At 36.1% G+C, this 16,365-nt stretch overlaps 1 protein-coding gene across 3 annotated transcripts in view; it reads left to right on the top strand.

The window, feature by feature from the left end:
• FNTA (farnesyltransferase, CAAX box, alpha) overlaps positions 1 to 16,052 on the top strand; it is a 35,441-nt gene extending 19,389 nt beyond the window's left edge. Inside the window, exons 5-9 of one of the 3 annotated variants that reach the window (XM_004382094.2) lie at positions 1,939 to 2,065; positions 6,275 to 6,423; positions 11,763 to 11,825; positions 14,746 to 14,917; positions 15,192 to 16,033. In XM_004382094.2, coding sequence (XP_004382151.1) covers positions 1,939 to 2,065; positions 6,275 to 6,423; positions 11,763 to 11,825; positions 14,746 to 14,917; positions 15,192 to 15,314 — 634 coding nt within the window. In that variant the 3' untranslated portion in view covers positions 15,315 to 16,033. Of the gene's footprint in view, positions 1 to 1,938; positions 2,066 to 6,274; positions 6,424 to 11,762; positions 11,826 to 14,076; positions 14,196 to 14,745; positions 14,918 to 15,191 lie in introns of those variants that run through there. The other 2 variants (XM_023736662.1, XM_023736663.1) reach the window with 2 other exon arrangements.
• The last annotated feature ends 313 nt before the right edge of the window (positions 16,053 to 16,365 follow it).

Consider the following 16,365-nt stretch of genomic DNA (forward strand, 5'->3'; position numbering starts at 1 on the left):
GGCCCTTTCTGTCTCTTGGGCTAATACTTTCCTTGTGTCTTTGGTGTTCTTCATTCTCTTTTACTCCAGGTGGTTGGGAGCAATTGGTGCATCTTAGATGGCCACTTACAAGCTTTTAAGACCCCAGACACCACTCACCAAAGTAGGATGCAGAACATTTTCTTAATAAGCTTTGTTACTCCATTTGACCTAGATGTCCCCTGAAAGCATGATCCCCAGGCCCCTACCCCTGCTACTCTGTCTGTCAAAATGTTTGATTGTATTCTGGAAACTTCTTAGCTTTGGTTTAGTCCAGTTGTGCTGACTTCCCTTGTAGTGTGTGTTGTCCTTCCCTTCACCTAAGATAATTCTTGTCTACTATCTGGTTAGTAAATAACCTTCACCCTCCCTCCCTACCCTCATAGCCATGAAAGAATGTTTTCTTCTCTGTTTAAACCTTTTCTTGAGTTCTTATAATAGTGGTCTTATACAATATTTGTCCTTTTGTGACTAAATTCACTCAGCATAATACCTTCCAGATTCCTCCATGTTATGTTTCACATACTCATCGTTCTTTATCATTGCTTGGTATTCTATTGTGTGAATATAAACTTTTGGTAGATTTTAAATTGCTAGTTCCTATTAGAACCAGTATAGTACAAGTAATGCAAATGCCATATCCTACTTAACTGGTCACTTTTTATTCTCATTATGAAAACTCATGCTGTAAGGGTAGTACTTATGTTTAATACTATTTAAAGCACAGAACAGCAGTGGGAGCTCTTTGTGTATTGTTCTGAGAAATCACATTGACATACTGAAGGAGCTAATTCTTAACTTTTTCCCAAAGTATAGTATTTGCCAGAATTGTGGAAAATGAAATGCTACTTGTAGGGTTCACTATCTTGGAAAATTTCTGAAGTAAATTATTTAGAAACCTTTCTGTTTTAGAATTTTCATCTTGGTAGTATCTTGCCTTCTTCGTATTCTGTGAGATTAATTTTTAAATTTTCCATGCACGTAGAATAGGTCATTCATTAAACATTAAATCCTTTCACTTTGCCCTGTCACCCCAAGTCACTTCTAGCATAATGAATACTCAGCTGTCAAGTTGATTCTGATTCATAGCAACCCTGCTGGACTGAGTAGAACTGCCCCATAGGGTTTCCAAGGCTGTAAATCTTTACAGAAGCAGACTGCCACATCTTTCTCCCTCAGAGCAGGTGGTGGGTTTGAACTGCCGACCTTTTGGGTAGCAGCTGAGTGCTTAACCATTGCACTACCAGGGCTGTGTAAAATGAATATTGTAGTCTAATAGAGTTTTATAAATATCTCAGCTGAAGAAAATCATAGAAATGGGATTCAATAGAAGACTCTTAGAGGTATTTTCCTAGTACAGAAACCTTTGTTAATAATCTCGTAACTTGTCATAGCAACTTACTAGAGTAGAAGCAAATTATTCATTTCTGCCCGTGAACTGGTGGAATGAGAAGTTGGTTGCATGGTGATGCTTTGTACTCAGGGAAAATTGACAGCCTATTTATAAGTACGGGAGCTTCTGTACTTGATAAAATAGTATCACGTTTCCTCTAGTTGCTCATTAAGCCATCTGGTAATGTTTCAGAATTCTTTGATAGAATTTTGTGGTTGTCAAAAGATTATTATACTTCCAGATTTAGCTTGAGATAAACCTTCTTTCAGCCGTAAGTGTCTGATTTCATTTTATACAAGATCACTCTGTTTTGTTTCCAACTCCTTAGTGGTTTAAAATCTGTAAATTTTTCTCTTAGTGTTTCTTTTGTGTTACCTTTTCTCTGCAGTAGAGCCTTGAGCATCAGACATGAATTTCTGTTTCTTGATATTGCTCCTCATGACCTAGGGCAGTACCAAGCATGCAGCTGATGGTTTAGTTTTTGGGTAAACTAATGAAACTTCTCTCTCTTCTACTCTGGACTTCAGGCATCATAGGCGAGTTTTAGTGGAATGGCTGAAAGATCCATCTCAGGAGCTTGAGTTTATTGCTGATATTCTCAATCAGGATGCAAAGAATTACCATGCCTGGCAGCATCGACAGTGGGTTATTCAGGTATTACTGTCTTGTTATACAGTGCTTTCAGATTCTTATTTTTTAACTGAATTAAATAATTAAAATTACTATTAAATTCTAAGTGTACTTTTAAATTGAAACACACATATAGATCATTATACACAATGTATAATGATTAAGAATTATTAGGACACTTAATTAAACCTTGGTCTCCTTCCTGTTGGTTAGCCTTTGTAATCTCTGTATATGTGAAAGAGGAATAATATTTTTTACGCTTATTAGATTGAATTTGTATCACGTCTTATATTTGCTAGGAATTGTGTAGAAAAATTAGTTGTAAGTTTTTGATACAGCTATAAGAGTTTAATTAACAAGGGCCTATTACATATTAAGGCTTTTGCATATATGGACTTTGGAGTATGATTATACAATGACTGTTATGTATTTTATTTCTACCCACATGTTAAAATTTTATGCTAAAATCTGAATAGAATAGTTATAACTCCCACTCTGGACATTTTATTTATTCTAGCAAACAATTCTAGTGTTGTTTCCTGTGAATTTTTTCCAGTGATTGCTACTTTCTGCAATATTTATTGTACCAAGAGCATTTCACCAAAAATTGTATTCCTTAAAATTTTAAACTTTTCCAAATTTGATTAAAGGAATATGTTTTCTAAAGGTATTCAGTTGTGTTACTTTTTGTGAAAAGTTTAATCGTGTAAAAGGATACATAACATACTGTTGCTGTTGTTAGTTACCACCCGGTCGATTGTAACTCATGGTGAGCCCATGTATGTCAGAGTAGAACTGAACTCCATGGCGCTTCCAAGGCTGTGACCTTCCAGAAGCAGATCGCCAGGCCTGTATTCCCAGGTGCCCCTGGGTGGGTTCAAACTGCCAGCCTTTGAGCTAGTAGTCAAGCACTTAACTATTTATGCCATCCAAGGGCCTGCATAATGTATATACACACACCTATATACCTACCACAACAGCTTAAAAAATAGAATATTACCAATACCTTTGAAAAGTGTTCCCCCCAGTATTTTCCTTCCTAAAGCTATCATAAAAGGTTGCCATTAAAAAGGATTCCAAAATATCCCTCAATTGTGCTGTAGCTTATAAGTTTCAATAAATGAGGTACATAGAATTTTTTCCCTTATTTTCATATTTGATGTTTTGTAGTTTCATATATTCCAACATAATTTAGTTTTTAAAAGATAAAACTAATTCAGCTGTAATGAGGGGCAAATAACTTGCCCCAAGGTGGAAAGTGGGAAATATACATTCTTGAACTCAGGTAAGCCAGCTGTTCTCCGTCAGAGGTGATTGTGCCCCCAGGGGACGTTTGGCAATGTCTGGCAACATTTTGAGTTGTCACAACTTGGGGCCAAATGCTCCTGCATCTAGTGCAAAGAGACCAAGGATGCTACAAAATACTACGTAATGCACAGGACAGCCCCCCACAACAAAGAATCAGCCAGCCCAAAGGCAATAGTACCAAGGCTGAGAAAACCTGGTGTCAGTCAGTGAAACCTGTCTGTATTCCATGTGGAAAGTTGTTTTTTAATATTTCAGTTACTTTCAATGAGGATTTAATGAATTCATTGTACTCTGAATACTTTTAACGGGAATATGAGAAGTTCTTAAAATGTGTTTTAAAACATGCATTTAGAAATGTGAGAGAATTTTAGTTTTAAACATTAATTTGAAACATTCTTGAATACCTGACCTGTGTCGTCTTTGGCACTGACACTTAAAGTTATCCCTTACTAGTGCTTGGAAACCCTATGGGGCAGCTCTGCTCTATCATATAGGGTCGCTATGAGTCGGAACCAACTTGATGGCACTTAGCAACTACAACAGTGCATCTCAAGTGAAGGAGTGAAGGACCCTTTAATTTTTTTTTCCGCAGTGCACCAGAGATTTGGTGTATTTTATTGTATTTTATATGTTTTCATTTATGTAAAATACAATAGAATGAATTACTTAAAAAATGAAATAAAAACATATACACGCTTAGCAATCAAAAGGAACAAACTGTTGATGCATGCAACAACTTGGATGGCTCGCAAAGGGATTAGAAAAGGCCAGTCTCAAAGTTTTTCATAGTATATGATTCCATTTATATAACATTCTAGAAATACAAAAATTCTAGAGACAGAAAACAGATTGGTGGTTGCCAACAGTTAGAGAAGGAGGGATAGCATAAGACAGTTTCTTTGTGGAAATGGAACCATTCTGTATCTTGATTGTGGTGGTGGTTACACAGATCTATACATGGGATAAAATATAATACTATACACCCCGCCCCCTCCCGCACCACACACACACACACACAAATGAATACATATAAAAAGTGGTGAAATCTGAATAAGGTCTATAGTTAACAATATTGTACCAATGTCATTTTCCAGGTTTGGGGATTGTAAGATGTTACCACTAGGGGAAGCTGAATGCAGGGTACATAGGACTGTACTATTTTTGCAGCTTCCTATGAGTTTGTAATTATTACACGATTAAAAAAAAAATTTTTTTTAAACACATACAAAATATAAACACAATTTTTTTATTGGATTAAGCAGACATAAAATTACTCTGTCAAATTGCTATAAAAGCTTCTAAATACTTGCTCTATTTCTGTACTTACCGTCTTGTAGACTGCTAACAGTTTAAGGGCGAGCACCTATCAGTGGCCCATGCAAGTATCACTGAACTATACTACTTACCAGCATGTGAGAATTTTCACAAGAATGTATATTCCTTAATGCATTCATTTTTATTATTATCTGTAAAATCGGGGATTGTCACACTGCAGTTCTTTTTTGCTATTATCAAAAAATATAACTCAGATTTTTTTTTAGTCAAAGTCTTCAACTTTCGCAGCATTTGAAAGTTGACCATTCTCCCCGTTTTTCAAATTGTCTTTATTGACTCTTAGCCCCCCACCACCACCATAATTTTTTTTTTTATTAAAACAGCTTTGTAATGTAAAATTTTATAGCCAAAATCCAGTTGTATATACATATTTCTCCACATGTATTTTGGTGTGATTTTTATCATATATGTGCATTTTTTAATGCTGCCATTTTACTTAATATTGTATATACTTTTGTTTCTCTGCCGTCTTCACATGATATTTAAAGGCTGTATGTGTTGTCACATTAGATCAATGTACTATACTATAGTTAATCATCCTCTTACTAATGAGTTTGGGGGTTTTTTCCTGCTAAATTTTCAACATAAACAAATGTATAAGCATTTAGGTAGATACGCTTTTTTTTTTCTTTTGAGCTAGTTGTTTAGAATTATTCTCAAGTCAAATAGTGTGAACATGCCTCTTGGTATCTAAATTACTCTTCAACAACATTGTACTGAATTATAGTCCACTTTGCTACTAATGAAGGAGCCCTGGTGGCACAGTGGTTAAGACCTCAGCTGCTAACCAAAAGGTCATCAGTTCGAATGCACTAGCCGCTCCACGGGAGAAAGATGTGACAGTCTGTTTCTGTAAAGACTTACAGTCTGGGAAACTCTATGGGGCAGTTCTACTCTGTCCTGTAGAGGCGATGTGAGTCGGAATCGACTCGATGACAATGGGGTTTTATTTTTTTTGTTTTGGTTTTGTTTTGCTGCTGTCTGTCTTTCTGGGACCCCCCTCCCCCATTACTATTCCCTTTGATGACTTCTTTCCTGCTTTCTGTATGTGTCTTCCCAGGCTCTCTAGTTTCATACTCTTATTTCCCTTTCTTTCCTTGACTCGGAACTATCACGTCTCTCCAAATATGTGATAAATCCTACATCTTCATTTCTACCTTCTTACCTTTACTTTTACACCTATACCTCACTTATTGACTGTCACATTTACGACAATAGTAAAAAATCTACTCTCTATTTTGCATATTAGCGACATACTTCTGGCAGTAATGAACACCAGCATGCGAGGCGAGAGTAACACTGGCGATGATGATTAAGGTTATGTGTCAGCTTGGCTGGGCCATGATTCTCAGAAGTTTGGCAGCTATGTAATGATGTAATTTGACAGTTACAATAAAGTAGTATCCTCCATTTTGTGGTCTGATGTGGTCATCCTCCATTTTCACATAATGCCAATTTTCACATGATGACCTGGCCTTCGGAACCTAACCATGTCGATAGGTGAGGAGTGGGTGTATTTCTTTATTTACTTATTGTTTATAAATAATAGAACATTTCCAATTGAATGTTTTGTTTTTTATTTTTTTTTAGGAATTTAAACTTTGGGATAATGAACTGCAATATGTAGACCAACTTCTCAAGGAAGATGTGAGAAATAACTCTGTCTGGAACCAAAGATACTTTGTAATTTCTAACACCACTGGCTACAATGACCCTGTTGTATTGGAGAGAGAAGTCCAGTTAGTAACCTCCTTTATTTGCTCATTCATTAAAAATATATTTGCCTTGCCTACCATGTCTCAGGCATTGGGAATACAGCAAGGTCAAGATTGACCCAGATCCTGCCCTCATTGAATAGGACAGAGTACTGAGATGAAACATGTTATAAGTTTACTAATAATATAGTAGACTCTACTTTGTAGTGTTTTACATGTATTGACATGTTGTTACCAGAGATTGAGAAGAAATCAGAATTCATTGTGTCTAGGAAACTTTATTTTGAAACTATCTCATTAAATTTTGTTCCATTTTAGATAATAGTCCCTAGGTGCCATGTTACTCTAGTGCAGGATTTTGGGCTGGATAATTCTTTGTTGTGGGAGGCTGTCCTTTGTGTTTTAGGATGTTTAGTAGCATCCCTGACCTTTATGTACTTTATGTCAGTAGCTCCACCCCAGTTGAGATGACCACAAATGTCTCCAGACCTTGTAGAATTGCCCTCAGTTGAGAACCACTGCTCTGGTGTACAAAAGGGTGTTGTAAGAGCTAGACGTTTCTGAACTGGTGAATTGGCATGAATTCTGTATTATATCCATAAACATTAATAGCCATCTCTTCTCTGATTTTATCTATTTTGTCTCAGTGTCAAATCATATGTGAACTGATAAATCGTTTTACAATTTGAATATGCTTATTGTTTTTAAAGCCTGATTAGACTGTAGTCATAGTTTTAGTTAGAGAAGTTTTTTTTAACAGCTCCTGAGGAGAGCTGATTTTTATGGGGCATCTGCCTTTCATCCCCCTTGCCCTCACTTTTGCTTGGATCAGGGCAACTCACTCTTCTTTTATCTGTTCTGTATATAGGGTTTCTGGAGCCTTGGTGGCACAGTGGTTAAGAACACAGCTGCGAACCAAAAAGGTTGGCAGTTCAAATCCACCAGCTGCTCCTTAGAAACCCTCTGGGGCAGTTCTACTGTGTCCTGTAGGGTCACTATGAGTCAGAATCAACTCAACGGCAACGAGTTTGTTTTGTTTTTTTTGTTTTTGTTATGTAGGGTTCTGGTGATCTAAATTTTAAAGAAAAGTCTGCCACTCTCCTGCATTAACTCTGCTCCAGGCTTATGTCAGGAGCAGAAACATACCCCTCAACCACACCTTCTGCTTTCTTTCTTTCCACTGTGTTAACCGTCTAAAGCTGTACTGTCCAGTACAGTAGGCACTGGCCACCTATGGCTGTTTAAATTTAAATTAACTGAAGTTATATAAAATTAAAAATTCATTCCCCAGTTGCATTAGTCACATTTCAGGTGCTCAGTAACCACATGTGGCTATCGACTGCCATATTGGACATCACATAGGGAACACTTCTATCATCACAGGAAGTTCTCCTGGAAAATATTGCTCTAAAGGATCAATGTGATAACTTATTAAAATTGTGTTATCATCCTTAATCAAGCCTACATACAAGCATTTAAGTAGAGAAAATCCAGACTCAGTCATCCAGCACTCTAGGATTTGTTTTCTTCTTTTAGAGTTGGTGTTCTGTGGTGAGGATTAAAAAAGTACTCGAAAGGAAATGAAAGCATTGTCCTTTAGAAAGCTCAGTACCTTTCTTGCCAAAAGGTAGGTGCTTCAGATTATTCCACTGTAGGAGTAACAAAATATTAGAATATCAAATATGAAGAGGCTGCAAAATGCAAACATCTCTTTATTTTAAGAAGTAACTTTATTGAGATATAATTCACATACCATACATTCATCCATTCAGAGTGGTTTTTAGTATATTCACAGATAAGTTCAACCACTACCACAGTCAATTTTAGAACATTTTCATCATCTCAAAAAGAATCCCTATACCCTTTAGCTATCACACCTCTGCTCCCCCATCCTCCTTCCCCTCAGCCCTAAACAACCATTAATCTACTTTCTGTCTCTCTACGTTTCTGTATTCTGGACTTCCATATGAATGGAATTATATAGTATCTGATCTTTTGTGACTGGTTTCTTTCACTTAGTATAATGTTTCAGAGTTCATCCATGTTGTGCCGTGGGTCAGTATTTCATTCCTTTTTTTTAAAATGTATTTTATTTTGTTGTTGAGAATATACACAGCAGAACATACACCAATTCAACAGGTTATAAGCATAAAGTTCAGTGACACTGATTCATTTTTATGACTGAATAATATTCCATTGTATGGCTGTACCACATTTTGCTTATCCATTTATCAGGTGATGGGCATTGGGGGTTGTTTCTACATTGGGCTTGCTGCTATCAACATTTGTGTACAAGTTTTTGTGTGGACATATATTTTCATTTCTTTCGGATATATACCCATGAGTGGAATTTATGGGTCATGTAGTGACTTTATGTTTAACTTTTTGAGGAACTGCCAGACTCTTTGCCAAAGCAGCTGCACCATTTTACATTCCCACAAGCAATGCATGAGGGTTCCTAGTTCTCCAAATCCTTGCCAGTACTTATTGTTATCTGACTTTATTAGTGGGTGTGAAATGATACCTCATTGTGGTTTTGATTTACATTTCTCTAAGGACTAATGATGTTGAGTGTCCTTTCATGTGCTTATTGGCCATTTGTATATCTTCTTTGAAGAAGTTTACTCAGATCCTTTTTAAATTGGGTTACTTGTCTTTTTATTGTTGAGTCGTAAGTCTTTACATATCCTAGGTATAAGTCACTTATATACCATTTACAAATAGTTTCTACCATTCTATGGGTTGTCTTTTCATTTTCTTGATGGTATCCTTTGAAGGACAAAAAGTTTTCATTTTGATGAAGTCCAGTTTATCTACTTTTTCTTTAGTTGCTCATGCTTTTGGTATCATATCTAAGACTCCTTTGTCAAATCCTAGGTTATGAAGATCACCCTAATGTTTCTTCTACAAGTTTTATAATTTTTACTCTTACAGTTAGGTCTTTGATCCATTTTGATTTTTTTTTTTTTTTTTAAATCGTGCTTTAGGTGAAAGTTTACAGCTCAAGTTAATTGCTCATACAAAAATTTATACACATATTATTATGTGACCCTAGTTGCAATCCCTATAATATGAAAGCAAACTCCCCCTTTCCACCCCGGGTTTCCCGTGTCCATTCACCTAGCTCCTATACCTTTCTGCCTTCTCATCACACCTCCAGACAGGAACTGCCCATCATTTTGAGTTAATTTTCATGTATAGTGTGAGGTAAGGCTTCATTTTCTTTCTTTTGCATGTGAATATCCAGTTGTCTCAAATCCATTTGTTAAAAAGACTATTCTTTCCTAATTGAATGGTCTTCTTGAAAATCAGTTGCCCATAGATGTATGGGTTTATTTCTAGACTCTCAATTCTGTTCCATTGAGTTGTATGTCTGTCCTGTGGCATGACCACATTGTTTTGATTACTGTTGCTTTGTAGTAAGTTGAAATCAGGATTTATGAGGCCTTCTTCTTTATTTAGGTTTTTAAAGATTGTTTTGGCTATTCTGGATTTCTTGGAATTCCATATGAGTTTTAGAATCAGTTTGTCAGTTTCTACAACGAAGTCAGCTGGGGTTCTCATAGGGATTGCATTGAATCTGTAGGTCAGTTTGGGGGAAGTATTGTGGCCTTAACAATGTTAAATCTTCTTGTCCATGAACATGTGATATGTTTCCATTTATTTACATCTTCTTTAATTTCTTTCGACAGTGTTTTGTAGTTTTCAGAGTATAAGTTTTTAACTTCTTTTGATAAATTTATTCCTAGGTACTTTATTCTTTTGATATTATTGTGAATGGAATTGTTTTATTAATTTCATTTTTGGATTGTTCATTGCAAGTCAATAGGAATCTGATTGATTTTTGTATATTGATCTTGTATCCTACAACCTGGCTAAGCTTGCTTATTAGATCTAATAGGTATTTAGTGGATTCCTTATGATTTTCTATATACAAGATCGTGCCATCTGCAAATAGAGGTATTCTTACTTCTTCTTTTCCAATCTGGATGTCTTTTGTTTCTTTTTCTTGACTAATTGCCCTGGCTGGAACCTCCAGCATAATATTGAATAGAAGTGACAAGAGCAGAAATACTTGTCTTATCCTTATCTTGGGGGAAATCAGCTAGCCTTTCAGCATTAAGTATGATGTTAACTGTGGGTTTTTCATAGATGCCCCTTATTAGGTTGAGGAAGTTCCCTTCTATTCCTTTTTTTTTTTAATTTGTTTTTATCATGATTTTGTCAGATGTTTTTTTCTGAGTCTGTTGAGATGATTATTTGATTTTATTTTTTATTCTATTGATAGGATGTATTACATTAATTGATTTTTTATATTATACCAATCTTCCATCCCTGAGATAAATCCCACTTGGTTATGGTGTATAATTATTCTATATGTTGTTGAGTTCTGTTTGCTAGTATTCTGATGAGGATTTTTGTGTCCATATTCGTAAGAGATATTGGTCTGTTCTTGTTTTCTTTTCTCATGAGAAGTTGTATTTTCTTGTGATGTCTTTGTCTGGTTTTTATATCAAGTTAGCACTAGCTTCATAAAATGAGCAGGGGAAAGTGCCCCCTCCCATTCTATTTTTCAGAAGCATTTATGAAAGATTGTGTAACTCCTTCTTTGAATGTTTTCCGAGTGAAAACTTCAGTGGTAAAGCCACTGGGCTTATCTTTGTCAGTATATTCAAGATTACTGATTCAATCTCTCCTTGTTATAGGTCTGTTAGATTATTTCTTTGTGAGTCAATTTTGATAGTTGGTGTCTTTCTAAGAATTTGTCGATTTCATTTAAGTTACCTAATTTGGCTTACAACTCTTCAAAGTATTCCTTTATAATCCTTTTTATTTCCATACAATCAGTATTGATGTCCCTTCTTTCATTTCTGATTCTGATAATTTGATTCTTGTCTCTTTATTATAGTTCCTAACATTATGTAATTGTGCTTTTTCAATAACTTAAGACTTTTTTCAGGCATAAGTAGATCTTAGACTTTTTCACCCAAGGTTGCTTTACTGTTAAAAGGAAAGCCTCCTTGTTTTAGCTTACATTTCCTTCAAAGGGAATCCCTCAATGAAAGAAAATCTTCTACACTAATTTATTTTCCTGTTGTCAGTTGAAGCCTTTAGATTGGTTAAGTGTCCTCCTCCAGAATTGGATACAAATATATAGGAGGGTGGTCCTGTGTGAATAAGAATCGACAACAGCAGACTCAGGGGATTCTATAATTTAAGTATCACCCAGAATGATGCAAAGTCCATTAAAAGAGATAAGTGAAGACCGAGACAAGTGCAAGCTGTAACACAATTTTGTCAAACTGTTTGTATTGTACTGCTCTTTTTAAGTTATACACAACATCTGTGTTTTTTTCTTACAGATACACTCTGGAAATGATCAAACTAGTACCACATAATGAAAGTGCATGGAACTATTTGAAAGGGTAAGAGGTTCTTTTTGCTTGTTTTATATATAAAAACAAACAAGCTGCTAATATGATGCATCATAGAATACGTTGCATAATCTTTCATAAAGATTCTAAAGATTTTTCCAGTTTTCTGGATCTAACAGCAGAAGTGTAACAGTGTTGTGGTCACTCCCAAGAACAGTATTCTCTGCCCTTCTCTTGTCTCCACCTCCCAAGCACATATAGCACAGTTTTTAGAACATTCCTTGAGTAAACAAAAATGCAGTTTTAATTGTATTTATGAATCTTGTAGGCTTTATGTCAAAGAAGAAAATATCCACGCTCAGTTTCTGTTTAGCTCAGGACACAGTAAGGCAAGGTAGACTGTTTACAAGCAGATTGCATAGGTGGATAGCCAACTTTTCTGTTTTCCTTTCTAGAGATCTTGCATTACAAGTCTCACTCCTTAAATAGAAAAGACTTCACTTGCCTGGACACTGACATACCTAGGCTCTTCGTCGAGTATAGAGTCTCCCAAAGAAACTAGGTCCAAAGAGCACAAAGGATGGAGCCCAGTCACATTGGAGATGTGTCAGGGCTCAGGGCCTATAAAAATCTGGAGATAAGGAACCATCTCAAGAAACAGGAGCTACTATCCTATTGGGTTTTTTTTTCCCCTTTTTAATTTTGTTTAAGATGATTTCCTTTTTGTTGCTTTAATTTTATATGTTGTGCAGTTTGAGTTGTAAATGATTACTTTTTTAGTTTTTTTAACCAATTTTACTCAGTTCTTAATTATTCATGATAAAGTTTACATATAATCTAAAATTTCATTTAATTTCAACCTCATTAATTCACTCAGGAAATATTTATTTTACAGCTGTTATATGGTAGACCTAGGTGCTTGTTGAAAAATTCTTCCAGTCAAGGTGCTCATTCTCTAATGAGAAATACAGACAATTAAGTTTGTGAGCACTGCAATACATAATAGTCTATGGGAACAAAGAAGCAAGAACTTATAAGTGTAACTGAGTTGGAGTTCACAAAGCAAAGGAATACCTAAAGAGAAAATAATTTAGTTGAGTGAGAAAGAAGAAGGCAAGTTCAGTTTTAGACATTTTAAAGTGAATTTGACATATATCTATGAGGCATCTGGAGCGGAGTTGTCCTACAGGTGTGTGTCTTGAAAGAGTAGTTAGGGCTAAAGGTACAGGTTTGAAAATCACCATTATATAGGTGGTAGTTGATTCATAGGTGTCGGGGGGAAATGCCCAGGAATAGAAGAGAAGAAAGACAAGGATGGAATTTTGGGAAACATGAATGTTTGAAGGGCAGATGAAGTAAGTGGCATCGTAGAGGAACAGCCAGAGAAGTAACGAAGACATCAGTCGAGAGTGAAATAGAAGCCAAGAAAAAAGGAGGGAGTAATAATAATAGTATCAAATGCCATAGATAACATCAAAAAAGGACTTCGTGGCCAATGCATTTATCCATTAAGATGTTGAGAGTGACTTTAGTGGAAGCTATTTCAGTGAAGTTATGAGGACAGAAGGCAGTTTTTGTAGATGGAGAAGTGATAGGGAAAGACTGACTTAGAGACAGTAAGTGTAACAATCCTTTTAAAAGTTTGACTCTGAAGAAGAGAGAGAAACCAATAGCAGCTGCGAGGTACACGGTTAAAGAGGCCTTTTGTTTGGTTGATTTTTCTTTTAAGATGGGAGAGAGAATTCTGTGTACGAAGGATGGGGCAAGGAAGGGAAAAGGCCTAAAGTAAGAGAAGGGTTGGGGTCTAGAGCACACGTGAAAGATGTTTGACAGGAGAGAGCCCTCTTTTTCTAGGATGGCAAGAAAGGACAGGAGAGAATACAGTTAAGTTTTTAGTTCAAGGATTAAGTTATTTATGTATTCCGTTAGGTATTGCCACTCTATGACCTTTCTAAGCGTTTTTCTGTTCCCATAGAATATTGTACATCACAGTGCTTACATTAACTCCATTTAATTTTCTGCATTCCTCAGTAGAAAGTGAGCTCCTTAATTGTAAGGATATTTCAAAATAACAGTGCGTAGGTCTAGCATATGGGGCCCTGGTGATGCAGTGGTTAAGGTCAGCAGTTTGAACCCACCAGCTGCTCCTTGGAAACCCTGTGGGGCATTTCTGCTCTGTGGGATCGCTATGAGTCGGAGTCATCTTGACAGCAACAGGTTTGATTTTGGTTTAGGTCTAGCACTTAATAGATGCAAAATTATTAATGTTTGAAAATTCCAATGTAATTTATCTATGAAATAGAAAGCAAGACCATTTGCCCAGAGGAAAGCATAAGAATTGGGAGAACTTCAGAATTGATGACGGCTTCTTTCCACACCAAGCTGTATTAGAACTGCTAGTAAACAATTTAGAAGTAAAAGGTAAAAAGTGTCACATGTTTACTGTAACTGGTGAGGTTTTTTTTCTTTAGAATATAGGATTTTTTTAAATCAATCATAGTACCATCATCACACCTAAAAACATTGACGATTAATTCCCAAATATCAGAAAATATCTAGTCAGTGTTCATATTTCCCTGATTGTCTTATAAATGGATCAAGATGCAGATATTGTCCACATGTTGCATTGGTTGATAAATCTCTTAATATATAGGTTCACCTTTCTCTTTTTTTCTTCCCTGTTACAAATTTGTCCAATAGAGTATTCCATATTCTGGATGTTTTAGCCAATGTTTTTAATGGGCACTCTTTTAGATCTCAGAAAGAGTTAGGAGAGACTTCTTGCTTTTCTGCGTTCACAATGGACCAGAGCCAAGAAAGAGTCCCTAAATTGAGTGGATACGTACTTTAGATCGCTTCAGAATAGGTTTCCTTTTCTTGCTTGTGTTTCAGGGGTCATTTTTTCTTCTTCTTTCTACTATTTTTGTTGTAAAATCCTCTTCCTCCTCAAAATGGAGTATAATTTTTTTAGGATTTTGCAGGATCGTGGCCTTTCCAGATATCCCAATCTGTTGAATCAATTACTTGATTTACAACCAAGTCACAGTTCTCCCTACCTAATTGCCTTTCTTGTGGATATCTATGAAGACATGCTAGAAAACCAATGTGACAACAAGGAGGACATTCTTAATAAAGCATTAGAGGTAAGCTAGTGGGATTCAGGGCTTTTCTTTTTGGTATCTCAGAATTGAGTCTGCCTGGTGCCACTGCAAACCATGTCCCTTTTCATCATAGTTACTCAGAATTCAATGCAGAGCTATTTCTACCATTCAGGACAGATGTGAAGTGAAGATAGTACATGACTGGCAGTGTATCTCACTTAAACATGATCTGAGCTAAGCTGTATTGCCTCAAAGGCATTTGCTCTAAGATTGAGATACACGTTTACTTTAATGAACTTTTATTTTTCATTTTCAGTTGTGTGAAATTCTAGCTAAAGAAAAGGACACTATAAGAAAGGAATATTGGAGATATATCGGAAGATCCCTTCAAAGCAAACACAGCACAGAAAGTGACCGACCAACAAATGCACAGCAATGACACCATCCAGGAGAACTTGATGGAACGCCTGTATTTTTTAAGGGACTCCAGTGAGGAGTTTAAAACTAGAGTGATCATTCCCTTTGCCTGTGTTGGGAATAAAAAAAAATAAAATTTTATTTATTCCCTTTGCACAGTAAAACATGCACTGCACAGGTATTGCTTTTTAACAAGAACTAAGTGCAGTGCTCCTTGGGCGCTGCTGCTATTCAGACTAGCTCTAAGTCATTTGATTCTTTTAAAACAGAGTAATTAGTGGGGAGGGGTGTCCCATAAAGGAACTTTTGTAGTCTTATCAACCTTTAATCTCTTAGCACCAACTCCTCCCTAAACAACGGCATATGTGTCAGGATTTGCAGCAGTAATGATTGCAGGTAACTTGTATGTGATGGATACAAAGTAACTTAAATGTAGGTTCAGTAAACAGGGAATGCAGTTGTCACATTAGAGCTGCCATGCCACACTGACGGTATCTTGCTATCACTGTAACCAACTAATGCCAAAAGAGTGGTTTTGTAATAAAAGCGTAGATGTATCTAAAAACAATGCTATAGTAGTTTGATTTTTTTAAATAGCATTTAACAATATACAAGGGAAATTGTCCCAGCTTTGAAAAGCAATAGAGGAGGAAAATACTGCTTAAAAACTAGAAACCAGAGACATGATTGTGCCAACGGAAATGTTATTAAAGTGTGAATTGGTCAGAGTTCTCGACTGCAAGCAACAGAATCCGCTCAAGGTGGTTTAAACCCCCAGGGTTTAGTAAGGGTATACAGTAGTCCCCCCTTGTCCACAGTTTCACTTTCCAGTTTCAGTTCCCCGTGGTCAACCGCGGTCCGAACATGTTAAATGAGTAGCCTGATGAAATCTCACGCCGCCCTGCTCCCTCCTGCCTGGGAACCACATTCACATAACGGTTATTACAGTACCTTGTTATAATTTTTCTGTTTTATTATTGTTTATTGTTGTTAATCTCTTATTGTGCCTAATTTATAAATTAAACTCTATCATAAGTATGTGCATATAGGACAAAACATAGTATATATAGGGT

This window comes from Trichechus manatus, unplaced genomic scaffold, assembly GCF_000243295.1.
Source record: "Trichechus manatus latirostris isolate Lorelei unplaced genomic scaffold, TriManLat1.0 scaffold00090, whole genome shotgun sequence".
NCBI classification, from domain to species: Eukaryota; Metazoa; Chordata; class Mammalia; order Sirenia; family Trichechidae; genus Trichechus; species Trichechus manatus.